Source organism: Pelodiscus sinensis, chromosome 12 (assembly GCF_052426305.1).
Source record: "Pelodiscus sinensis isolate ZL-2025 chromosome 12, ASM5242630v1, whole genome shotgun sequence".
NCBI classification, from domain to species: Eukaryota; Metazoa; Chordata; order Testudines; family Trionychidae; genus Pelodiscus; species Pelodiscus sinensis.
This window is the reverse complement of record NC_143063.1, coordinates 12,555,776-12,583,290: the sequence shown is the minus strand read 5'-3', so window position 1 is coordinate 12,583,290 and position 27,515 is coordinate 12,555,776. Positions and strand designations below refer to the sequence as shown.

Below are 27,515 nucleotides of genomic sequence, written 5' to 3'. Positions count from 1 at the left end.
ACGGGGGATATTTAAATCCCCTGCGGATTTGCAATTCCGAAGTGTCTAATCTGCATCCCTTTTCAGGAAAAGGGGTGCAGTGTAGACATAGCCAAGCCGTATAAAAATCCAGCAGGTTTAATAGTTTGTGAATGAGGAAACCATGAGTTAGTAGGTGGAATAAGCCTTCAGCCAATTTAAGTTTTCTACTAAAAGAAAATAAGTAAATGAAATAAAAAATAACTCAGTAAATTTCAGCTCAATTCACTGCTGAAAATGACACACAGATAATCAAAGAGCCATCTTTACTTCTCAGTATAGATGCATCATATAAGAATGCCTGGTCCAAATGAGTATATTTTCTAAATACCATACCAGGGGGATTGCTGTAGGCTTCCCTTACTTACCATCACAGAAATATTGGATGGAATTTATGGAAAAGCTGCGACATCATCATTTCTTAAAGGAATGTACCTTGTAGGATGGTGAGAGGTACTCAGTGAAATTCACTATGGTAAGTGAGATGGCCAAAATTCATTAACTAGCACAATGTTTCTGAACTCCTATAGCTCTCTAGTTATTGATAAGCCGATGGAAGAAATGGCTCTGAGAGGAAGTCCATTTAAAATGTGAGGCGTTTTTTTCATATTAAGGAGAATTTGGCTGCAATTAGATTTTCTCTCAAATATTTTGGGATGGATGCCACTTGGCCATTCAAATTGCTCAGATACATGGTTTAGATTCTTCATGGCAGTAAAAGTAGTCAGTAGAAGTGCTTCTTTCATTTGACACTGGCGAAGCTTATGCCTTTTCCTCCTGTTTCAGCTTGAAGGCCTAGATGAGGTCTGAATTGCTAGATATTTGAGTCAGTAATTTCTCTAGGGAAATGAAACTTGGTTAGAAACTACAGTATAAAAAACAAAGCACTGCTTTGTTGAGAAACTTACTTTTCAGAAATCACACAAAAGAAGAGGTTGATTCAAGGTGGGGGGGGGGGGGGGCTGGTGTAGGTTGCACAAAGAAGAAAAGCAAGTAGACAGAATACACTGTACTTGTCAGCCCTCTCCACCCCCAAAGCAGGTATTTGCATGGAAAATGTCACTCACTCAGGATCCCATTCAAGACATCTGGATCCTGCTCTCATTTGTGTATATGACTAAAGCAACAGGATAGCAAAATCTTATTTGGGGGGACTCAAAATAGCCTTCAAGTCAATGCCAACACACAGCACATTAGACTGGATAAGCATATAAAAGTTATTGAAACACCACGGAAAAAACAGAATTATATCCAGCCCATTGTCCTATTTTATCTGCTACTCTATATAGGTTATTAGACTGACCTCCTCTCAATAGCATCTGAGCACCTTTCAGAAGTGCATTAAAAGATGCAAATAACATCTGTCATATGTGGTTCATTCTTTTTCATCCTCTTCCCAGGGAGCAGGTTGGAGGGGGGCAGAATTCTGTGTGCAGTGGAGTGTTGTGGTTTGATAGGTTTTTAAAAAGTAAGTATCCACGCTCCATGTTGCTGACGGAGAAGGTAGGTCAAGTATCTTGTACTTGGTGAAAGGTGAAATCGTTTATAATGACTGTTAGTTTCTATGGGAGTTTCTTTCAGTCTAGGTCAGATAAGCCTTGAAAGAAAGTACTGTCTCCTGCACAGACATGTCATTTGAGGGATGTGCAAATTCAGGATGTACTGCTGAAACTGGGAAGGAAATGGGTAAAACCAAAACAAAACCCACTTTTAGGAGATGGACTGGTTGCAAAGCTGTTTTCTTGTAAGTAGGCATTCACAAGGCCCTGTGTTACGTTCTTTGCTGCTCCATTGGATCCATGCATCTGCCTTTATAGGACATTAGCCAGTGCTGATTTATTTTCCAATGCCCATGATAGAAGCTTTTCTTAGAGAGATTAAAAATTTTAAAAAATCCACTCCTTTTGAGAGTAAAGGAAACAACCAAACCCTGCTCCCCACAGGACTGAGCAATGATAGCAGTTAGTTTCTTGGAAGAAAACTGACTATTGTAAATTTTGACCAGGGTAAATATCAGAAATCAGGTACAGTTTTATCAGTGTAAACAGTTATGGAGGCTGAGTTTTCCATCAATCAAAACATCACCCCCCACCTCCCCCATACAAAAAACAAGCTACAGCCACTCTTTCATGGGTTTCTGAGTCATTGTTGTTTGTTTACCTTTAAAACTGTAGGGCTGTGTCTACACTGGCCACTTATTCCAGAAAAACAGCCGCTTTTCCGGAATAACTTGCCAGCTGTCTACACTGGCCGCTTGCTTTTCCGGAAAAGCAATGACGATCTAATGTAAAATCGTCAGTGTTTTTCCGGAAAAACTATGCTGCTCCCATTCAGGCAAAAGTCCTTTTCCGGAAAAACTGTTCCGGAAAAGGGCCAGTGTAGACAGCCCAGTAGTCTTTTCCGCAAAAAAGCCCCGATCACGAAAATGACGATCGGGGCTTTTTTGCGGAAAAGCGCGTCTACATTGGCATGGATGCTTTTCCGGAAAAAGTGCTTTTCTGGAAAAGCATCCTGCCAATGTAGATGCGCTTTTTCTGGAAATACTTATAACAGAAAACTGTTCCGTTTTAAGCATTTCCAGAAAAGGGTGCCAATGTAGACGTAGCCTAGAGGTTTTTCAGGGGAGAAAAAGGCACACCTGTCTGGCAAAGCTAAATAGATCACTTGTTATTTTCAGTTGGGGACCTCAGGTTTAATGGGATATCTCCTTGGAGACCCACAGAGGACAGATAGGAAGGCATATTTTCAGATGGAATATAAAGAGCTGAACTTTCAGGTAGGTTTACAATGTTGCGCCCAAAGCCTGCATCAGTGAGAAACCGCTGGGTGTTTTCAAGAACGACATCTTTCCCTAGAAATGAAGATAGAAAATGGAAAAGATGGTTATTGACAGGCAAACTACTGGTCTTAAGTGCTGGATCCTAGGAAGTGCTAAGCCCAGTAGGAATCAAGGGAGTTCAAGACTTTACAGAGAATGTTTGGAACCTTTCATAATTGGAGCTGGATCCTTCAAAAGCCCTTTAAAATTGGTGAGAGTCTTTCCATTGTCTTCACTGGGCTTTGGGCCATACTTCAATAGCTGGGATGTATAGGAATAAGGGAATAAGAGGCAAATGGGCTAGTCTTGTCCCAGCGCAGAAATAGGTAAGAGCAGTTGCTCTTCCCCACTTATACAGGTGCTTTTAGCTTTTTTTCACCTCTGCCACTAGAGGCACCCATCAGTTCCAATTTCTCCCTTATGTCACTCCTACTATCCTCACATGGACATGTGTTCAACAGGGATTTGGCAAAAAAGCTACTAGAATCACCAGGCCTTGCAAGGGCAGACATGCATGTTTAATGCAACATCACTCTACAGTGCCAAGGAATTCTACCTTCTGTTTTTTAAGGAAAAGTTCCTGGGCTGAGACTAAAGTCCTTGAACTATACAAAACAGCTTTGATACATGGTGGGGTCACTACTAGAAAACTAGAAGGCTCTGTTTACAACAGGTAAACAGACTGTTTTAAAATATGCTAACTAATGGATTTCAATTAACACATTTCAAACCTCATTGGGCACCTAGCACGGAGTCATGGCTGACCAGCTAATCCATTTTTGTCTACAGTAGGTTTTAAAGTGGTGTTTAAATATATTTTTAAACCTCCCTTTCTAATTTAGACAGGACACTGGCCTTATTTTCATTGGAAAGATTTTTCTATATAAGGTAAGATGTGAATTTAAACCAATGCTGGTTTAGATGTCTTATGTGGACAATGATTCTGTTTGCAGAATGCCTTTATTGTGGTTTAACTTATGACATTAGGGAAGGAATTTAAACTAAATTGATAAAAGCCACTCTAATTCCAGACTATGAGGCTACGTCTACACTGGCCCCTTTTCCGAAAGGGGCATGCTAATTTTACAGGTCGTAATAGGGAAATCCGCAGGGGATTTAAATATCCCCCACGGCATTTAAATAAAAATGTCCGCCGCTTTTTTCCGGCTTTTAGAAAAGCCAGAAAAGAGCGTCTACACTGGCCCCGATCCTCCGGAAAAAAGCCCTTTTCTGGAGGATCTCTTATTCCTACTTTTTTCTAAAAGCCGGAAAAAAGCGGCGGACATTTTTATTTAAATGCCGCGGGAGATATTTAAATCCCCCGCGGATTTCCCTATTACGACCTGTAAAATTTGCATGCCCCTTTCGGAAAAGGGGCCAGTGTAGACGTAGCCTGAGTGTGCATGTGATGAAGTTATATTGGTATAATTATATCAATATACCTTCCCAAGTAGACAAGTCCTATAATAGAAAGAAATGGTACTGCGCAGTCAGCAGCAGTACAACATTATGACAACGCTGAACCATTATGATTCAATCATAGTCTGGAAGAACCAGATCCAGGGAAAAGAGAACTTACTTTCTAGATCCATTCAGGTGTTGGCCTCTCAGAGATGCCTAACAAGGGTTTAAGTGAGTGGGTTATTTTTTAAAATAGGGCATGGGTGAGGTAGTATCTTTTATTGGATCAAATTCGGTTGACAAAAGAGACACGCTTTCTCGTGTACAGCAAGCTCTTCTCCAGTTGGTCTAATAAAAGATATTATCTCACCCACCTTGTTGCACAATAGATGTTAACAGGAGTGGATAGAGTCGTGGTGTCCAACCAGTTCTGAAGCAGTAGCTACCATAGTGGCTACTACTATCGCAAACTAGCCACACTCAACTGGCCAAATAGCCACATGTGGCTAGTGTGTTGGACACTATGGGGATAGAAGTTAGTCATATAAAAATCTTGGCACATCTCCAGCCCAGCCTGCTCCATATACTAATTAACTGTACTCTTGAAACATCATCACATATATAGTAGCCCAGTGTCTGTGAGTCTGTAAGGCCAAAATGCTGGATGTTCCCTCTGGACGGCCCGTGCTGCATGGGGAGTGCGAGGTCCAAGTGGCTGCTTGCTCCTCCGCAGTGGCCCGGCTGAGTGGCGCAGAAGTCAGCTGAGCACCATAGCGGAAGGGGAAGGAGGGCAGGGCAGTGATGTACATACCCAGGAAGTGGGGCCTGGCCATGTATGTCACCGCCTCGCTCCCCTTCGCCTCCTGCCGTTGCGCTCGGCTGACTTTTGCGCTACTCAGCCAGACCGCCACGGGGAAGCCCAAATGGTTGCTTGCTGCCCAGCAGCGGCCCGGCTGAGCGGCGCAGAAGTCAGCCGAGCGCCACGGGGGGTGGGGCGGTGACGTGTGGGGTCACTGCCCCCTTTCGCCTCCCGTCAAGTGGTTCAAGTGGCTCTTTGGGCCCCGTGCTCACCATGCAGCCTGGCTGAGCAGTGCAGATGTCAGCTGAGCGCCACGGCAGGAGGCGAAGGGGGGCAGGGCGGTGACGTGCGGCATGACAGCGGCTCCAGGCCGTTTGGGCTCTGCGGTCCCCTGAGTGAGAGGCAGGAGGGGAGGACAAGAGAAAGAAAGAGACAGAGAGAGAGGCAGGAGGCAGAAGAGAGCTGAGTGGGGTGGGGAGGGGGGGAGGCAGTAGAAGGAGGAGAGAGAGAGAGAGAGAGAGAGACAGAGCAAGAGATGTGGAGGAGAGACCTGAAAATCCTGTCTTATGACCGGCTAATTGGCTAGTTGAGTAATAATCACTAAATTGAAACACAAAAGTTACATTACTATAATAAGCCTCTGGTCTGCTAAAGGATCCATCCTGGACATTTCATCTAGCCATTAGAATTGCTTAAACATTAGCTTCATTAGTGAATTCCCATTCTGTGTTTTCATAAACACCTATTGCTGGTACCTGGGGAGAGGGTGTTAAAGTGAGGATTTAACACCTTGGGAGACAGCTCATTTACATTCTTCTCCAGATCCACTGTGAGACGCTGCATCTTGATGCAAAAACACAAACTACAATGTACAATTATACAAAGACAGGGAGATGGTTAGAACTAGGCTGTTGTGAAGATCATTAATATAGCAAATGATAACAGAGAGTTTAGACAAGCAATACAATTTATTATCACTGTCTTGCTGGTCCATCCCGCTGGTGTCTGTTCTAATAAGCAAAATTACGTACACAAGAGGAATCATGTTGTCATGCTCCAGGCTACCTAAACCCAGGGTGGGAAACCTCTGGCCTGTGTGCCAGATCCAGCCTCTGCTTAATCTAATCTGGGCTTCAGCAAGTCTCTGACCCATAAGCCGGAAGCCCTGAGCCTCAGTGCCCTGCATGGGGCTAGAGTGCAAGTGTCAATACCCCAATCCCATTCCCACCACAAGTAGGGCTATTTTAAGAAAGGGGCTTTAGGGGCTGTAGCCCAGAGCCCCAAGCTAAGGGGGGCCCCAAGCAAAAAGATCTTTGGGTTGCCAAAAATGCAGATTGTTTTGTGAGGCCGCCTTAGTCTGGGGCTGCAGCCCCTAAAGCTCCTGTGTTATCCGGCCCTGTTTGGCGGGAGGGGACGGGGGGTGGCAGCTCCATGAGCTGCCGTTCCCCTGGCTGGGTTGGAACAGCCTTACTGCACTCACTGGAGGGAAGTACCTGTGCGGCCCTCGCCTGAAGGCTCTGTTCCCGCAGCTCCCAAGTCACTGAGAGCTGCCAGAGGGGCACTGCCTGCAGGCGGGTGCAGGGCATCCTGGGCTGTGCTGAGACACCTGCTTACCCCCCACCAAAGGGGAGCTGTCCCAGATAAGCACCCCATATCCCAACCCTCTGCTTGAGCCCTGAGCCTCCTCTCACACCCTAACTCCCTCCTCACCCGTGCCTCCATCCTGAGCCTCCTCCCACACTCAAAGGGTATGTCTACATTAGCCCCCTAGTTCCACGAGGAGTAGGAGTTAGTTTGAATTAACGTTTGACTTCTGCGTGCAGCCGTGGGCAGCTAGTTCGGACTAGTGGGATTTCAAAATGGCGACCGGACGGGAACATGCAAATAAAGCCCGGGATATTTAAATCCCGGGCTTCATTTGCAAGTTCGAATGCGTACATTAGCCACCCTAGTTCAAACTAGGGGGCTAGTGTAGACATACCCTAAGTCCCTTCCAGACACCGCACCCCCATCCTGAACTGCCTCCCACACCTTAACTCCCATACCTTTGACCCCGAACCCCAACCCAGCCCTGAGCCCGCACGCTAATTTCTGCCCAGACCCTGCCCCCCAGCCTCCTGTCCTGAGCCCCATCCTATTCTCCAAATTAGGTGCTCCTGTGTTGACCCTGACTGAAGTAGCTGTGCCAACGAAACCTCATGATCCCATCTACATGTTTAGTTAGTCTATAAAGTGCTACCGGACCATTTGTTGTTCTTTAAGTTTATCCTGTACAGACTAACTCAGCTACCCCCTGAAACAGCTGAAGAAAAAAGGTCCCCTACCCCTGAATGATAAACCTTGGGTTGTCTAGATTTGTTTTCCATACTTGACAGACCTATCCAGCACCAAATATGAGATGTCCTTGAGGAAATTTTTTAATCAATCAGTCAATCAATAATTTGCATGTGGTTCCTTTCTTTCTCCTCTGCCTCTCTAGTCCATGTGGAACACAGGACCAATAGAGATTGCCAATTATAGCCAATTGGGGTGGGAAGGAGTGATCCTGCCTACTCCCACTTGTTTCTGATGAACTTTGGAAGGAGAAAAATAGTACCTCAAAGATGGGGAGTGATTTTATTTTAAGAGAATCCTAATGATGGTTAAAATCATTAGCTGGGTTAATAGAGTTAGCTGCTAAGATAACAGGAATCTTTCTCTCTCTCTCACAATCTGATTATACCATCTAACTAAGGATCCTTATCTAAAGCCAAATACAATATGCATCAAACAAAGGTTTTTCTATTTTCTAGCTTTTTTTTCACAATTCCAAGAGTTCTCTTGTGTTTTCTAATGTGTAACATTGGACGGTGCCAGGAAACAAGTTAAAGTTGTTGTTGGAGGTATAACTCTTAGGAACATAAGAACATAAGAATGGTCACACTGGGTCAGACCAAAGATCCATCCAGACCAGTACCCTGTCTGCTGACAGTGGCCAATGCCAGGTGTCCCAGAGGGAGTGAATCGAACAGGCAATGATCAAGTGATCTCTCTCCTATCATCCATCTCCACCCTCTGACAAACAGAGGCTATTGACACCACTCCTTATCCATACTGGCTAATAGCCAGGGGTCGACAAATTATGGAAAATCCTACTCGCTAGACAAAAAAGGGACTCGCCACCCTCCCCCACAAAAAGTGTTTTTTTAATAGCATAAATTCCTAATAAGAATAAGAACAGTAATTACTAATAAGTTATTAATAAATATCACCCAAGTTATAAATAAATATCTTATAAACCTCTACCTTTTCTCTCTGCTGCCATGTCTCCTCCCTTTGCTCCATCAGCTCCCCTGGTGCCTGCTGCCCCCCCAAACCTTCACCCTCCTCTGCTGTCCTGACTCTTACCCTTCTCACTGCCCTCTGCCTTCCTGAGACCTGCCCCCCTCCGCCAGCCCTTCTCTCCGCCCTGTGCCCACTCCTCCAGTAGCCCCACTCTGATCATGTGAGCTACCCCTCCTCATCCCCTCTCCTAATACCTCCCTCTACACACCTGCACTGCCTCACTCCTCTAGTGCTGGTCCCTCCCCTGCAGGTGTCTGCCCTTCTGCTTCACCCCCAGAATCCCCTGGCACCTGTACTTTCCCTTACCCCTGCACCCTCCTGGCGCCTCCCCCTTCCCTCACTGCCCGTGCCCCCTTTGCCTTTTTTATACAAGGCAAGTTTATACAAGACTGGGGCAGCAAAACTTGATGGGGGCGGGGGGATGGGTCTCCTCGCACCCCCCCTGGAATTTCTTCACGCCCCCCAGTTTGGGAACCCATGTTCTACATGTTAATTGTTGTGTTGCATGGCTGTGTGTTTTTGCTTTTGAGCAATGACATATAAAGACTTTCAAATAAAAGGCACTATTTGCATTTGAGATACTCTTTCTTCCTTTTAAACGATGTTGTAATTAAATCAATTTTCCAAATTAAAAGCTAATTAGCAGTGGGTGAAATTCAACACAAAGACTGGTGCTTTGGCAGCTGGTTTCAACTGAAGACCACATAAAAGAGAACTCAGATTCCAGCACACTGCATTTTCCTTATGCCAACTAGTCCACCCAATGAGCTTAGATGTATTTTTTGTGGGAATTTAGTTAGAGGTTCAAATCTAGTTTGGGTCACATGTAAAGATATTGGTGCTCTAAGGTTCAGCCCTGGGTAGATGCTTAACCACTGTAAAATTCTCCTCCCATTTCAAATAAAACAATGATTTATTCTCAACAGAGCTGGTACATTAGTGAATGAGAAATGCTGTTTTACGTCTACAGTATTGTTTTCACACAGAAACAAATACGCGTCCCTTACCGGTGAAAAATTGGTTTCCATGTCAGTCAGATTCCATTCACTCACTGAAAGATTTGGATTAAAGACCTGTTGGAAATGAGACATTTATTTTCCTGGTAGAAATTAAAAGGATTCTACAGTGACTTTATGATTTATATTCTTTTCTGAAGGACTGTCCTAAACCTTGTAGCTGAGGGCAAGATTTTCAGAAGACACCAGTATCCAGTTACTTCTGATATAACACTGAATTTAGGGTGCTATGCTCTTTAAAAAAATCAGGCCATTGATTCTGCTCTGATTTATTCAGAAAGAGAAGACAAAAGTTGCATTGTTAGCAGAAAAACTCCTACTAAGGAACAATAAGAACAAACAAGGATCACTTAACCTTTCCATTAAAATCAAAAGAAGGCATAGATTCAAGCACCCAAGAGAATAAAAGTAATCTCCCCCTCTTAGTTATTATAAGGATAAATATGAATCATCTATCTAAGAGATCAGATCTCTTCTAGAAAATGTATCCTTTCTCTGCATATAGAGCTATGTGATCACTGTAATAAAACGTAAAATACACAGGGTATGGATGAAACAGAGAAGGACCTGGGGATTACAGTGGATGAAAAGCTGGATATGAATCAACAGTGTGTCCTTGCAGCCAAGAAGGCGAATGGCATATTAGGTTGCATTAGGAGGAGCATTGCCAGCAGATCTAGAGAAGTGATTATTCCCCTTTATTTGGCTCTGGTGAGGCCAGAGTATTGCATCCAATTCTGGGCCCCCCACTACACAAAGGATGTGGATACATTGGAGAGAGTCCAGCGGAGGGCACCAAAATACTTAGGGAGCTGGAGCACGTGACCTACGAGGAGAGGCTGAGGGATTTGGGCTTATTTAGTCTGCGGAAGAAAAGAGTGAGGGGGGATTTGATAGCAGCCTTCAACTACCTGAAGGGAGGTTCCAAAGAGGATGGAAAGAGGCTGTTCTTAGTAGTGACGGATGGCAGAACAAGGAGCAATGGTCTCAAGTTACAGTGGGAGAAGTCTAGGTTGGATATTAGGAAAAACTACAGTACACTTCTGATAATCCAGCAGCTTTGGGACCTAGATGGTGCCGGATTATCGGATATGCCAGAGTACCAGGAGGTACTATAAGGGGGCATACTCCCAACCTATTCACCCTTGCCCCCCTCCCACACACACACCTTATGCTCGGGTCCCGGAGCTGCTGGTACAGCCACGCGTCTCCTTCCAGGTGCTGGGGCACGTGCACTGAGCGGCTGGCTTTTCAATGAGCTGGCTGGGATGCCATGCGCAACCCAATCCCCCTCCCCTCGTTTTCCCTTCCGCAGAGCCAAACACCTCCCCTCCCTGCTGTCACACAATCCCTCTTATCCCCCAACCTTATGTCCGGGTTCCAAAGCAGCCGCCTGTGCTCAGCAGCCGGCTGCTAGCATGTGCAAGCTGGACGCTGTGTGCGCTGGGGACTGTGAGCGGAACGGCACAGGCCATGAACACGCATGTGACTCACAGCGGCCCGGCCGTGAGAGTGGCTGACCTGAGCACTGTGGGGAAAAATCACATAACTCCAATTGTGTCTAAAGGGGGGACTGTGCAGGAAATCAAAACTCTCTGAAAGAAAACTGCTGTAAGGGTTAAAAGTTTTCGAGACCTCTCTCCCTGTATCAGAGTGAAATCAAATTAACTCTAACCAAGACCTTACAATGCCTATCTCAAGTTCATGAATACTCCTAGTCTGTCACAATTTGTCATGTAAACCTTTATCTTTGTCACAGTTTGCCTTGTAGACTCTTCCACTCAAGTTCTCATGTGGCTTTGTGTACTGTAAAACTTACTTCTAGCACTCTTGGTGTGACCAAAAACATCTCAGAGTATTTCTGCTGAGACTTGGATATGTTAAAGAAAAACAATCAACAACTACTGTCTGAACATACTGTATAAAGAATCCCTGAAACTGTCTCTCCGGGCTGACTGCTATTGCTCTGCTGTCAGCCTGCATGCACGCATAATAAAGTTTTTCCTTCTAGATTTCTCTCCTGCCTCACTGATTTGACCTCCTGCCTCGGACCCTTCTGGGGGCTCTGTACCCCAGGGGAGCAAGATTTCCCCCACAGCACTTCCGGGTCCCAGTTGATGCCGGACTATCAGGAGTGCCAGACAACTGGATGCTAGACTATTGGAGTTTTATTGTATTTCACTGGGAGGATGGTGAAGTACGGGAATGGGTTACCTAGGGAGGGGGTGGAGGATTTTAAGTCTCGGCTTGACAAAGCCCTGGCTGGGTTGATTTAGTTGGGATTGGTCCTGCTTTGGGCAGGGAGCTGGACTCGATGACCTCCTGAGGTCTCTTCCAGACCTACTTTCAGGTAGGACTAAGAGATCCTCCGGAAAAGGGCTTTATTCCGGAGGATCGCGCCAGTCTAGTCGCTTTTTCCGGCTTTTCCCCAAGCCGGAAAAAAAGCGGCGGACATGTTTATTTAAATCCGCAGGGGATATTTAAATCCCCCGCGGATTTCCCTATTCTGACTTACCTGCTTTGCATGCCTTTTCCGGAATTTGGGGCCAGTGTAGATGTAGCCTATGATTCTATGCAAACCCATTGCCAATTTTAAATTTAAAATGTTCCAGGAGTCCCAGACAGGTCAAGACCTTGATAGGGTTAATGTGGCCATGGCAATACTTCTAAGAAATGGAGGCAAAAGCAAAAGTGTAATACATACAGACATAACTGGCTGAGGCAGGACAACAGAGATGCAGAATACTATGAAAAATATTAACCAGACTGCTGAAGAATAGTATGTATGTAAGAGTGAGAGTGTTAAAACTATTTTAGATCTTATGATCTTGTCTTAGCCAAATGGATTGTGTTGTGTGAATCTAGGGTGCGAACAGGAGCAGCTAACAGGGAGTTTGGAGAGGGAGTTCTCCAGGTAAAAGAGGAGTAAATATGGGACCCTTGTGGTAAGTGGCTGTCTGTAGTGTGTGTTTGTGTGTGGGGGGGTTATTTGCTGTGTGCTGATCTTGTGTTTGTCTGTTTGGTTTGTTTGTTTGTTTGTTTGAAGGAGCTTCTAAAAGGTTTGAAATCTAGCAGCCTCTGTTAATTGGCTGAGCCTCATTCAGGGGGAGGTGCTACCAGGGCTTGCGAAAAGGAGCAGCCAACAGGGAGTTTGTAGAGGGATTTCAGAGGGGGAGGTTAGAGGGCACTAGTTACTTCTGACCTTCTTTAAACATAACTTTTATAATAATCTATATTCCAGATATTTAATAAGCCCAGTTTATACTTAAACTTATTCATAAGAAAAACGGAGACAGAAGCCCAGCAGCAGAGTGGGGGCTATCCTATTTATTGCATTGAGTGTAACATGTATGATTACCTGCTCTGTGGGCAGGTGGCGTATGTGTGCACCCGTTGCAAGGAGCTCCTGACCCTCAGAGACCGAGTTCGGGCTTTGGAGGCCGGGGTGGCTGAACTGGAGGAGCTAAGAGAGGTAGAGAGCTATGTTGATGAGACTTTCCGGGACACTGTAGTACTGTCCCACCTCCAGTCTGAGAGCCCCAGTGCTCTTAAGGAGGATGAAAGTCTCAAGGGAACAGAGCATCCAATGGGAGCAGAGGGAAACCATCCCATAGTTGGGACCCTCCTTCCAGAGGATGTTGCACTGAGGATACCTCTGAGGGGGAAGGAATGCCAGTTGTTAGGAAGAGGCAGGTGTTAGTAGTGGGTGATTCGATCGTTAGAAACATAGATAATTGGGTTTGTGATGACCGGGAGAATCGTATGGTCACTTGCCTGCCTGGTGCGAAGGTTGCGGATCTCTCGAGGCATCTAGATAGACTTATGTGTAGTGCTGGGGAGGAGCCGGTGGTCGTGGTACATGTAGGTACCAATGACGTAGTGAAGGGTAGGAGAGATGTCCTAGAGGCCAAATTTAGGTTGCTAGGAAAGAGACTGAAATCCATGGTGGCATTCTCGGAAATGCTTCCAGTTCCACACGCAGGGCCAGGTAGGCAGGCAGAGCTTCAGAGTCTCAATGCGTGGATGAGATGACGGTATAGGGAAGAGGGGTTTGGATTTATTAGGAACTGGGGACACTTTTGGGAGAGGGGGAGCCTAACAGGAAGAATGGGCTCCACCTAAACAAGGGTGGAACCACACTGCTGGCACTAAACATTAAAAAGGCCGTAGAGCAGTTTTTAAACTAAGAGATGGGGGAAAGCTGATTGGTGCGGAGATGCACATAAATCGGATGGAGACTTCTCTTAGAGGAGAATCCATTGATAGAGATTCTCTAAGCTGTAGTCAGAAAGAGAGGAGGGGAGAGGACAAACCATGGGCCAGAGCAGACAACCAACCGCATACAAAGGAATCCAGTGCATCAGGGAAGGGCAGACAAATAAGCAGTGGCAAATTTTTAAAGTGCTTCTATACAAATGCTAGGAGTCTGACTAATAAGATGGGTGAACTAGAGTACCTCGTATTAAATGAGGAGATTGACATAATAGGCATCACTGAAACCTGGTGGAATGAGGAAAATCTGTGGGACACAATCATACCGGAATATAAAATATATCAAAAGGATAGAGCAGGCCGGGTGGGTGGCGGAGTGGCACTATATGTGAAAGATAATGTAGAATCAAATGAAAGAAAAATATTAAATGAATCAACATGTTCAATAGAATCGCTATGGATAGTAATTCCATGCTCCATTAATAAGAAAATAACAGTAGGAATATATTACCGACCACCTGACCAGGACAGCGATACTGACATTGAAATGCTGAGGGAGATTAGAGAGGCTACCAAAATAAAGAACTCTATAATAACGGGGGATTTTAATTATCCCCATATTGACTGGATACATGGCACCTCAGGAAGAGAAGCAGAGAGAAAATTTCTCAATGGCTTAAATGACTGCTTCTTGGAGCAGCTGGTACAGGAACCCACAAGGGGAGATGCAATTCTCGATTTAGTCCTGAATGGAGAGCAGGATCAGGTCCAGGATATAACCGTTACAGGACCATTTGGGAATACTGGCTATAATATAATAACATTTAACATTCCTGTGGTGGGAAGAACACCTCAGCAGTCCAGCACCCTGGCATTTAATTTCAAAAAGGGGAATTACATAAAAATGAGGAGGTTAGTTAAACAGAAATTAAAAGGCACAATGACTACAGCCAAATCCCTGCAAGCGGGATGGAAACTTTTTAAAGACACCATAATAGAGGCCCAACTTAAATGTATACCCCAAATTAAAAAACATAGCAAGAGACCTAAAAAAGAGTCACCGTGGCTTAACCACCATGTAAAAGAAGCAGTGAGGGACAAAAAGGTATCTTTAAGAAGTGGAAGTCCAATCCTAGTGAGATAAATAGAAAGGAACATAAACACTGTCAAATCAAGTGTAAACATGTAATAAGAAAAGCAAAAAAAGATTTTGAGGAACAGATAGCTAAAAACTCAAAAAGAAATAAAATGTTTTTTAAGTTACATTAGAAGCAAGAAGCCTGCTAAAAAACCTGTGGGTCCCCTAGACGATTGAGATATAAAAGGAGCAATCAAGGACGATAAAGCCATTGCAGATAAAATAAATGATTTATTTGCTTCAGTCTTCATGGCTGACGACATTAGGGAGATTCCCAAATCTGCACCGTCCTTTGTGGGTGATGAATCTGAGGAACTGTCCCAGACTGAAGTGTCATTAGAGGAGGTTTTGGAACAAATAGAAAAAAGCAAAGTTACTCACATCCGGAGCAGTAACTGTCATTCTTGGAGGTGGTGTCCCCGCGGGTGCTCCACTATGGATGCTGGGCTTGCCCCAGCGCCGCAGACAGAGACTTGTCAGTAGCAGTATCTGGCCGGACCACGCATGTGCCGCAGGCTCGCGGCTTTCGCGCTTTCTGTCGCGCGGTCCGGCCGCCCGCCAGTTCCTCGGAACCGCCTCGGAGTCTGTAAGAGACAAAAGCAGAGAGAGAGAGGACTCCGAAGTGGGGAGGAGGGCGGGTAGTGGAGCACCCGCGGGGACACCACCACAAAGAACAACAGTTACTGCACCGGAGGTGAGTAACTTCGCTTTCTTCTTCGGGGATGTCCTCGCAGGTGCTCCACTATGGGTGACTGCATAGCAGTAGTCGCCAAAACGGAAGGAGGGCAAGGAGACCCTATTTATCCGCCGTGGAGAGCACCGCAGTCGCCACTGCCCCATCTGAGTGAAAGAGAGAGATAGAATAATGCTTAGCGAAGGTCACATGAAAGGACCAAGGTCACATGAAAGTTTTGCAAATGTCCTTCAGAGATACGCCTCTGTGGAATGCTGTAGATGTGGCCATGGCTCTAGTGGAATGAGCGTGTGGTTGGGACGGAAGGGGTAACCCTCTCATTGTGTACGATTGCACTATGCATTCGGTTATGAGATTGGAAATTCTTTGGGAAGATAGACGTTGACCCTTTGACCTGTGTGCCAGGGAGATGAATAAATGGTCCATAAGCCTGAACGATTTAGTGCGATGATCGCCAGAGGCTCGAACGGTGGCCTCATTAGGGCGTCAAGTACCACGTCCAGGCTCCACACAGGAGGGCCTGAGTTGCGTGGTGGGTCCATATTGATAAGGCCGTTGAGAAATCTTTTAGTCGTAGGATGGGCGAAGATAGAAACGCCATCTATAGGTGATGTGAATGCTGATATTGCTGCGAGGTGCACCCTGATGGAGGCTAACACAAGACCCTTGTTGTTTTTTTTTTTAAGTGCAGTGCATAGTCCAGTACGGAGGAAATGGACGGACGTGTTGGATCGTGGTGGTTCGAGGCACACCAGGAGGAGTATCTGTGCCACTTGTGAAGGTAAGTTTTCCTCGTGGTTTGTTGTCTACTTTGCGCTAGGACGTGTTGGACTGTGGCAGAGCAGAGAGATGTGCATGGGTTCAGCCAGTTAGGAACCATGCTGTTAGGTTAAGCATTTGTATCTGGGGATGTTCCAGGCGTCCCCGGTCTTGTGTGAGGAGGTCGTGAAGAGGCGGGATGCGGATCGGTATCCGCACAGAGAGGCGGTGCAGGAATGGAAACCAGTGCTGGCAAGGCCAATCTGGGGCTATGAGGATTAGCGTAGCCCTGTCCGCCTTCAGCTTCTGAAGGACCTTAGGAATGAGAGGTATGGGGGGAAATGCATAAAAGGGGGGGGTCCGCGCCAAGTCACGAGGAAGGCATCCCCTAGAGATGCGCGGCCCAGGCCCGCTCTGGGGCAGAACTCGCGGCACTTTGTGTTGGCGGGAGTTGCGAAGAGGTCCACTCGGGGAGTCCCCCAACGTTGGAAGATGTCACATAATATGCCGTCATACATTTCCCATTCGTGTTTCGAGTGGAAGTGTCTGCTCAGGAAGTCTGCCGTCACGTTTGTGGTGCCAGGTAAGTAGGATGCCAAAGGAGTCACCCTGTGGTGAATGAACCAGTTCCAAAAGCGGATAGCTTCCGTGCATAGCGAATGGGAGTGAGCGCCGCCCTGGCAATTTACGTAGTACATGGCTGCGATGTAGTCTGCAAGTATCGCCACAGTGGTATTTCGAATGTAGATGAGGAAGGATTTGCATGCGTTGAAATAGCACAAAGCTCTAGGAGGTTTATGTACAACCTTGCTTCTTGTGGGGACCATTGGCCTTGTACCGAAAGGGAACCCATGTGGGCCCCGCAGCCTAGTAAGGAGGCATATGTTGTGATTTGGTGGAGAGGCTGCTGAGGGTGAAATGGTACGCCCGACAGCAGGTTTGTGTGGCTGGTGCACCATCGGAGTGATTGAAGAACGCCAGGTGGCGGTGTAACGGGCCTGTGGAGATCGTATCTGGTGTGGTGGGATACGAGGGTCAGCCAGTGCTGAAGGGCACGCAGGTGTAGTCTGGCGTATTTCACCACATACGTTGTGGCGGACATGTGGCCCATGAGTCTGAGGCATGTGATGAGTGGAACGGTGGGGCTCACGGTGATGGTGCAAATGAGGTCCTGGATGGCCTGAAACCTCTGGAACAGTAGGAAAGCTCTGCCGGCAAGTGAGTGCAGACGGGCCCCAATGAACTTGATGTCCTAAGTGGGATGCAAGACGGACTTCTGCTCGTTGAGGAGGAGTCCGAGCGATCAAAAGACTTGCATCATGAGGTGGACCATGTGGGAGACCTTGTGTGCCGAAGCGCCTTTGAGCAGGCAATCTTTCAGATAAGGGAAGATGAATACCCCTTGGCATCGGGAGAAAAGGCCGTGACCATGGATAGGACCTTTGAGAACACCCTGGGGGCTGAGGATAGCCCGAAGGGGAGGAGTTTGTATAGAAAATGGTCCTTTGCCAGGACGAAGCACAAGAACCTTCTGTGAGCAGGGTGGATAGGAACGTGGAAATAGACGTCCTGGAGGTCGAGGGCGGCAAACCAGTCCTGTGGATTTAAAATAGGGATTATGGCAGCTAGCGTTGTCATTTTGAGTCGTTGTTTCCTGAGATATTTGTTCAGACGACGGAGTCTAGGATAGGGTGGTTGGTGGGATGGCTATGAGAGGGATAGGATAGCCGAACTGAACAATCTCAAGGACCCATTTGTGCATGGTGATTTTTGCCCACTGATGTAGAAAGGGTCTTAGACGGTAGTGGAATAGCTGGGTTGAACGATTCACGGTGCTGCCTGTGGCTGTGTGCTCGCCCTCGACCAACACATCAAATCTGTTGCTTGCTGTTGGAAGGAATGTTCGGTCTGCCGGTCGGGTTTCGGCGTCGCTGAGGCCTCTGGCGAGAACGCTGGTTGTCAAAAGGCCTCTGTTGTTGGTTCTGCTGTTGCCACTGGTGTCTAATGTAGGGGTAATCATATCTGCGCTGATAGGGTGAGTAGCGACATCTCTTAAAGGGGGGCGTATACATCCCCAAAGTTCGCAGGGTTGTCCGAGAGTCTTTAGAGGAGTGCAGGATTGCATCCGTGGTCTCTGCAAAGAGCTTATCCTTGTCGAAGGGTACGTCTGCGACTTTTGTCTGTAGTTCCTTTGGAACTCCTGCCGCTTGAAGGAAAGAAGCTCTACACATAACAATAGCCATAGCGGCAGAGCGAGCAGCAGTATCAGCGGTGTCCATGGCCATCTGGAGCGATGTTCTCGCTGATGTGTAGCCCTCTTGGATGACTGAACTCAGGATCGATCTTTTTGAATCGGGGAGATGATCCATGAGGGAAGTGAGGCGTGAAATTGTATCGAAGGAAAGAGTGGAAAGATGCGCCGAGTAATTGGCGATTCTGAGGAGTAAAGTCGCTGAGGTGTATACCTTTCTGCCCGGGACGTCGAGCCTCCTTACATGTTTATCAGAGCCCTGGTGTTTGAGGTGAGGGGCTCTAGATCTCTGTTGAGCTGCATAGACTACTAGAGAGTTAGCCTATGGATGGGCAAAGAGAAATTCCATGCCCTTTGGTGGCACGAAAAACTTCTTGTCTGCTCTTTTGTAGGTGGGAAGGGCCGACGCTGGAGCATGCCACACCTCATCGGCCAGTTCGAGGATGCCTTCATCGAGAGGGATGGCAAGGTGTGAACTATGTCGCAGTTGGAGATTCCTAAAAAGCTTATGCTGCTTATCTCTGAACTCTTGTAGCAGAATCTCCTGTGTAATAGCTACACGTTTAAATAATTCCTGGAATTGACGGAGGTCGTCTGGAGGAGAGCTGTCGTCGGGGTTCACTACGTCCTCCGGAGGAGATGAAATCGGAATGGAAGACTCCGAGGTATGGTGCATGAAGGAAGTATGTTCCGGCTCCGAAGAGTGGTGAGATGGTGATGTCGCATGATGCGGAGGAGTAAGGGGAGCCGGGGTTGGAGAGCGCCTGCATGCAGCGTAGTCGGAAACGGATCATGGTCGGTAAGAATACGAGCAGGAGCGGAGGTATGATGCCCTGGACGAGGCAGGAGAGGCAGAGAGATGACTATGCTGGTGCCTGCGATGGGGAGATGCAGCAGCCAGAAACGGGGAGGGCAGCCTGAACGAGCCACGAGGAGAGGACCGGCGGGGCGTGGAGATCGTAGCGCCGGCAGAGGAGGGGACGGTGCCGGGGGGAAGAAGCGGGAGCGGGAGCAGCTGCAGCGGCGTGAGGAATGGAAAGCAGCAGGGCTCCGGGGTGATTGGGTTGCGGCATGCGCTGAAGCGCTAGCCGCTGAACTGCTCGGCTCCTGGTGCGGCGGGGCAGGAGCGATCGGCACCGCGCGGTGACTTGGGGGCCGTACCGGGGCCGGTGCTGTGGTCGGGTCCGGGGCTGCTCTCGGCGCCGGCTGAGCGCTCGGCGCCGGAGGAGGAAGAAGCAGCTGAGCTGCTGCTGCCTGGGGAGCCAGCGTTTTGGAAGGCTCCCGTGGCCGCTTAGGCGTTGAAGCCACCGAGGCAGGGGGACGTGGCTTTACAATGCCAGACGTCCCAGGTGTCTCTGCCTGGCTCTCCTGGCGATCGGCACCGTGCCAGCCGCGGAACGGGTCGGAGCCGTGTAGTCCGGCACCACATGGTGACTCGGGGGCGGTGTCGGGGCCGGTGCCGTGGTCAGGTCCGGGGCTGCTCTCCGCGCCGGCTCAACGCTCGGCGCCGGAGGAGGAAGAAGCGGCTGAGCTGATGCCTGCTGGGGAGCCGGTGTCTTTGCAGACTCCCGTGGCCACTCAGGCTTAGAAGCCGCTGAGGCAGGGGGACATGGCTTCGCAATGCCAGAGGTCCCAGGTGTCTCTGCATGGCTGTCCCTGCCATTAAAGGCAGCTGGCAGGGATCTTGCTGAGGACAGCATCATTCTCTTCTGAAGTCCGCAGCAGGGGAGGAAGCCCGGTGCTGAAGAGGCTGCTGACTCAAGTCAGCTTGCAGCGGGTGCAGGGCTGTATCCAAGAGGAGCATAGAAGGTGCCTCTCCCTGTCTTTTCTGGCTCTGGAAGTGAGGCTAGAGCAGGGGTGTCCAAACTTTTTTCAAAGAGGGCCAGATTTGATGAAGTGAACATGCGTGAGGGCCGACCATTTTGCCTGACATTCTTTGAACCATTAAAATTAAATGCAAATTAACTATTTTATGCAAAGTTTATTGCAAACGGCATACTTTTCATTTCGTCACATGGATGACAAATCTAAACAGGTGTTAAATCACTCTGCCTTTCATATCTGAAGGCCAGATGAAAAAAAAATCCAGGAAGCTGAAATATATGTCAGGAACATTGTAAAGTACATTACATATTATTGGTAATAAAGGTTGTCTGTCAACTTTTAAGTTCAAAAAATATGAACAGGAACATAACACCAAGTATACATGTTGTGTCCAAATATATTTATAACTGATTTAGACCAACTGACATTAACTGAGATTTTACAATGTATTCATCTCAATACATATGGATTCGTTGGGGGCCATAAAAGATAGATATTGCCAAATTACATGTGGGGCCGTATTAAACCAGAACATGGGCCGCAATTGGCCCGCGGGCCGGACTTTGGACATGCCTGGCCTAGAGCAATGATGGCACTTTTGGGGGATGTGAGAGTCCCCCAGGCAACGAATAAACTCTGCATGGCCGTCAGAGGCAGGCATTGCATCACGGCAGGAGCCGCATTTTTTTAAAGCCGGTGCCTGACATTTGCCGGCAGCCCGCTGACCTTTATCTTTTGTTTTATTGAACAGTAAGTGGCTGTTAAGGGCTGATAGCCTGGTAATGGCTCTGCCCAGGAATCTTTTGTTGTTTCTTTATCTTAACAGTCTGTCTCTTTTTTTTTTTTTTTTTTTTTTTTAAGGTGAACGGAGCTATATAGAGAGAGCTGACAGGAGAGCAGCTGAGAGGCGGGAGGTAAGAGCGGTCTGTGCTTTCCTCCCGATAGTTCTTTCCTTGTCCTTACTCTCTTGAAAGAAACTCTCTCTTTTTTTTTTTATACTTTATGGGGAAAAAGAGGGGAGAGAGGAAAAAGGAAATTTTATATACAAAGGGAGAACTAGAAGCAGTCTAGTTCTGTGGAGAGAGAGCGCAGTTACAAGCGTCTGCAGCCTGAGGCGGTGAAGAGGAACTGGCGGGCGGCCGGACCGCGCGACAGAAAGAGCGCGAAAGCCGCGAGCCTGCGGCACATGCGTGGTCCAGCCGGATACTGCTACTGACAAGTCTCCGTCTGCGGCGCCGGGGCAAGGCCAGCACCCATAGTGGAGCACCCGCGGGGACATCCCCGAAGAAGAACTTAATGTTAACAAATCTCTGGGACCGGATGGCATTCATCCAAGGGTTCTAAAAGAACTCAAATGGGAAATTGCTGAGCTATTATCTGTGGTTTGTAATCTATCTTGTAAATGGGCTTCCGTACCTAATGACTGGAAGGTAGCCAACGTGACACCAATATTTAAAAAGGGCTCTAGAGGCGATCCTGGCAATTACAGACTGGTAAGTCTAACTTCAGTACCAGGCAAATTAGTCGAAACAATAGTAAAGAATAAAATTGTGAGGCATGTAGAAGAACATAATTTGTTGGACAAAAGTCAACATGATTTCTGTAAAGGGAAATCATGTCTTACTAATCTATTAGGGTATGTCTACACTACCACCATAGTTCGAACTAGGGTGGTTAATGTAGGCAACCAAAGTAGCAAATGAAGCCCGGGATTTGAATTTCCCGGGCTTCATTTGCATCTTGCTGGGCGCCGCCATTTTTAAATGTCTGCTAGTTCGGACTCCGTGCCCGCGGCTACACACGGTACGAACTAGGTAGTTCGGATTAGGCTTCCTATTCCGAACTACCGGTACACCTTGTTCCACGAGGAGTAACGGTAGTTCGGAATAGGAAGCCTAATCCGAACTACCTAGTCCATGCCGCGTGAAGCTGTGGGCACGGAGTCCGAACTAACGGACATTTAAAAATGGCGGCGCCCGGCAAGATGCAAATGAAGCCCGGGAAATTCAAATCCCGGGCTTCATTTGCAACTTCGGTTGCCTACATTAACCACCCTAGTTCGAACTAGGGTGGTAGTGTAGACATACCCTTAGAGTTCTTTGAAGGGGTTAACAAACATGTAGACAAGGGGGATATAATATATTTAGATTTTCAGAAAGCCTTTGACAAGGACCCTCACCAAAGGCTCTTGTGTAAATCACATTGCCATGGGATAAGAGGGAAGGTCCTTTCTTGGATTGAGAACTGGTTAAAAGACAGGAAACAAAGGGTAGGAATAAATGGTAAATTTTCAGAATGGAGAGGGGTAACTAGTGGTGTCCCCCAAGGGTCAGTTCTGGGACCAATCCTTTTCAACTTATTTATAAATGATCTGGAGAAAGGGGTAAGCAGTAAGGTGGTAAAGTTTGCGGATGATACCAAACTGTTTAGGACAGTCAAGACAGAAGCAGACTGTGAGGGACTCCAAAAAGAGCTCACCAAACTGAGTGATTGGGTAACAAAATGGCAAATGAAATTTAATGTGGATAAGTGTAAAGTAATGCATATCAGGAAAAATAACCCCAACTATATGTACAGTATGATGGAGGCTAATTTTGGCTATGGCAAATCAGGAAAAAGATCTTGGAGTTATCGTGGATAGTTCTCTGAAAACTTCCACACAGTGTGCAGCGGCAGTCAAAAAGGCAAATAGGATGCTAGGAATTATTAAGAAAGGGATAGAAAATAAGATCCAGAATATCTTAGGGTATGTCTACACTACCCTCCTAGTTCGAACTAGGTGGAACGAGGTGTACCGGTAGTTCGGAATAGGAATCCTAGTCCGAACTACCTAGTTCGAGCCCCGTGTAGCCGCGCTGCACGGGGTACGAACCAGCGGGGTTTTAAAAATGGCGGCTCCCCGCTTATGCAAATGAAGCCCGGGAAATTCAAATCCCGGGCTTCATTTGCAAGTGCGGTATGCCTACATTACCCTCCTAGTTCGAACTAGGAGAGTAGTGTAGACATACCCTTACTGCCCCTGTATAAATACTATGGTACGCCCACATCTTGAATACTGTGTACAGATGTGGTCTTCTCACCTCAAAAAAGGTATTTTGGCCTTGGAAAGGGTTCAGAAAAGGGCAACTAAAATGATTAGGGGTTTGGAACAGGTCCCATATGAAGAGAAGTTAAAGTAACTGGGACTTTTCAGTTTAGAAAAGAGGAGTCTGAGGGGGGATATGATAGAGGTCTATAAAATCATGAGTGGTGTGGAGAGGGCGAATAAAGAAAAGTTATTTATTAGTTCCCATAATAGAAGAATTAGAGGACACCAAATGAAATTAATGGGTAGCAGGTTTAAAAGTAATAAAAGAAAGTTCTTCTTCACACAGCGTGTAGTCAACCTGTGGAACTCCTTGCCAAAGGAGGCTGTGAAGGCTAGGACTATAAGGGTATGTCTACACTACAACATTAATTCGAACTGACTTAGTTCAAATTAGTTAATTCGAACTAAGCTAATTCGAACTAACGGATCTAGACTAAAAAACTAGTTCGAATTAGTGTTTTGCTAATTCGAACTAGCATGTCCACATTAAGTGGACCCTGAACCAGGCTTAAGGATGGCCGGAAGCAGTGCCGGCAGGGCATCAGAGAAGAACTTAGAGCGTGGAGATACTTTCTCAGGCTAGCTGAGGGCTGTGCTTAAAGGGTCCTGACCTCCACCCCGGACAGACAGTTCTCAGGGGTGCCCCGCTTGCAAAGCAGTCCTGGCTTGGAGTGCCCGGACTACCCACACTGGGCACATCACACCACTCGGCCATCAGTCCGGCTGCACTTGCCACAGGCTGCCATCTGGGGAGAGGGGGCAATTGGGGGGCTGCAGGACAGCTTCCACCCCCAGAAGCCCGCAGAGCCAGCCCAGTCCTCCCCATTGGGGGCTCGTGCCCCATTCCTCCCTCACTTCCTTCCACTTACCCTTCCCTAGCCCCTCTTCTTGATGTACAAAATAAAGATAACGTGTCTTCCAAAATGGAATCTGTCTTTATTGAACAAAACTGGGGGAGACTGGGAAAAGGAGGTGGGAGAGGGGAAGAGAGAGGCTGGGAGAGGGGAGGGCAACTAAAATGATCAGGGGTTGGGAACAGGTCCCATATGAAGAGAGGCTAAAGAGACTGGGACTTTTCAGCTTAGAAAAGAGGAGACGGAGGGGGCACAGGATAGAGGTCTCTAAAAGCGTGAGTGGAGTGGAGAGGGGGCAAACAGAAAAGTTCTTCATTAGTTCCCATAAAGAAGGACTAGAGGACACCAAAGGAAAGGAATGGGTAGCAGGCTTCAAACTAGTAACAGAAAGTTGTTCTTCACAAAGCAAAGAGTCAACCTGTGGAACTCCTTGCTGCAGGAGGCTGTGAAGGCTAGAACTAGAACAGAGTTTAAAGGGAAGTGAGATCAAGTCATGGAGGCTGGGTCCATGGAGTGGTATTAGCCAGGGGGTAGAGTGGTGTCCCTGCCCAAGGTTTGTGGAAGGCTGGAGAGGGATGGCACGAGACAAATGGCTTGGTCACTGTCTTCGGTCCATCCCCTCCAGGGTCCCTAGGGTTGGCCGCTGTCGGCAGACAGGCTACTGGGCTAGATGGACCTTTGGTCTGACCCAGGACGGCCATTGTAAGCTCAGGGCTCAGGGTCGGGGGGGGGGGTCTCACTGGACCCCCTTGATTCTCTTGCACACCTGCTCCTGGGTGGCCAGGCTGGCAGCTCTCCTGCCCTAGACGGCCACTTTCCTGTGCCTAGTGCGGAGATCGTGGACAAGGTCCACGATGTCTGCACAAGCCCAGGCGGGTGCCCGCCTCTTGCGGTCCCAGACAAGCTCCCGGGAGCCGCCAGCCTGGTCCCGGGAAGAGGGGGAGGGCTAGGGGGCATCGGGTGGATGGCTCGATCCGTGCCAGGTGCAGGGTCTGCTGGCTGGGTGCTGGCAGGCTTGCACCTGGCATGGGCACCGTAGCCAGCCCGTGCCCCTTTAAGGGCTCCAGGGCCGGGAGGGGGGCAGAAGAGTTTCCCTGGTGTTGGCCAGAGTGGCCACCAGGGAAACCTGGGGAGGGCTAGCCTCCCACTAGTTTGAATTAAGGGGCTACACACCCCTTAATTCGAACTAGCTAGTTCGAACTAGGCTTAATCCTCGTAAAATGAGGTTTTCCTAGTTCGAACTAAGCGCTCCGCTAGTTCGAATTAAGTTCAAACTAGCGGAGCGCTAATGTAGCGCCTATGAAAGTTAGTTCGAACTAACATCCGTTAGTTCGAACTAACTTTGTAGTGTAGACATACCCTAACAGAGTTTAAAGAGAAGCTAGATAATTTCATGGAGGTTAGGTCCATAAAAGGCTATTATATAGGGGATAGAAATGGTGTCCCTGGCCCCTGTTTGTCAGAGGCTGGAGAGGGATGGCAAGAGACAAATCGCTTGATCATTGTCTTCGGTCCACCCTCTCTGGGGCACCTGGTGCTAGCCACTGTTGGCAGAGAGGCTACTGGGCTAGATGGACCTTTGGTCTGACTCAGTACGGCCGTTCTTATGTTCTTATGACCTAAACAGATTTGACCTCACTAGAAATGAAAATGCATGGCAAAGTCTGAAGCTGCTCAAACTCCCTCTTACAAATGCACTCTACAGAGGTGTATGTAGACCATTACTAGATAAGATGCCAGTATACGGTGCACAAGAATATGCCTAGAAAAAATATGACAAGTCCAAGTGATTGTCACACAAAAAAGTGTGCTGTTAACACTCACATCCAAAACACTGGCAGGTTCCAGGTTATACTGATGGCTCCTCAGTAGCAGCTGCAGACCTTCTAAACTCAAATCAGTGTCATCCAAAGGGCCAGAAATTTCTGTTCTGAGAAGAGAGCAGGGAAATTTGCCACAGATATGGAATATAAATATTTATATAGACAATTAAACTTTGTAACTTCCCAAGGAGAAGCATATGCCCAAATTTCACCGTGGAACTCTACGGGCCTTACTCAGCCCTAGGTTATGCCAATTTGCAGGGATTAACCCCAGGAACATGACCCACCAGAATAGGGAGAAGACTATTGTGACACTAAGCAGTGGAGATGGCTGTGGGCCTTCTAAGGGGCCCATGTGTCTTGGAATATATAGATTGGTCTGTAGCACTGAAAGACTGGTCTTCTATGGCATCTCTGGCAAAATTAAACCTACCCTTCGTGGAGGACATTTTGAGGGAGGAGTAGGTGATTATACCCTTCCTGCCACACCTCTGGGATAGATTCTCTCTGGATCTGAAGCTGGTACAATGCACACTTTTCTATATCAGGCTCAATTAATCTGATCCAAGAAGCTGTACTCTGGTGACTAAATGGCATTTATGGAAAGAAGCCCATTATAGAAAACGTTTTACAACACGACAGAGTGACATTACACTCCACACCTGCCCCTCCCACCTTCCCTCTGCCTGGCCCATCCTCCTCAACCCTTTTCCTTGTCTTTCCCATTTAGCTGATCCCTCTCCTAATAACCTTTTGCCTCCAAAAACATGGCACTAGCAAAAAGACATTGGCTACCATCACATTGTTCTCTTTGCTGGTGTCTTCTACTTCTTCCTCCACAGTTTGTGTCTATCCTGCCTATTTAGATTGTGCCCTCCTCAGGGCAGAGCCCCATTCTTGGTCATCCTATAGGCACCACTAAATAGAGATTTGCAAGAATAATAAGATAAGTGATGAATGATAATTAACCCTTACACAAAAGTCTCATAGAATACAAAAGAGTTGAAATCAACTGGGTTTTAGAGAAACCACTCAAAAAACCCACAAGACTTAAAAGAAAATAAGATTTTTTTGTATTCAATATTTTAACTATCCTCTAGATTTCTATATCAAGGATTTGATTTTCTATTCATTCTAAAAAATTGAGCTCTCTTCCACTGTTTTCTGTTCAATTTTATCAGACCTTTCTATAGAAAACCACATAGAAAGGGCCAGGTTTGCAGCCATTCCTGCCCTGTCTGCAGGCACCATAAAGAACCAGGTTTCTTTAAACATGGAAACCGGGTTTCCATGGGTTTTCCATAAATAAATGTTTGAACCTTTGAAAAAAAAGGCCTGAATTATTAGTTTGTGAAAGTTTGCCCTTCTGTATACCATATAAAAGACAAGACAAATAGGCTGTAATACATTCTAATTAGGGGGAAATGAACCAAACAGATTACAAGGATGAAGAAAATTACAACAGTGAGTTGAAATAAGGGGACATTCTATATTGC

General features: G+C 47.1%; 1 protein-coding gene across 1 annotated transcript in view; it reads right to left on the bottom strand.

Annotated features, from left to right (window-relative positions):
* Positions 1–2,485: 2,485 nt before the first annotated feature.
* Positions 2,486–27,515, bottom strand: part of HSF4 (heat shock transcription factor 4) — a 69,222-nt gene continuing 44,192 nt past the window's right edge. The window contains exons 10-13 of the mRNA XM_089781439.1: positions 26,021–26,126; positions 9,368–9,433; positions 5,792–5,879; positions 2,486–2,869 (exon numbers count right to left, since the gene is read on the bottom strand). Coding sequence (XP_089637565.1) covers positions 2,679–2,869; positions 5,792–5,879; positions 9,368–9,433; positions 26,021–26,126 — 451 coding nt within the window. The 3' untranslated portion in view covers positions 2,486–2,678. The remainder of the gene's footprint in view (positions 2,870–5,791; positions 5,880–9,367; positions 9,434–26,020; positions 26,127–27,515) is intronic.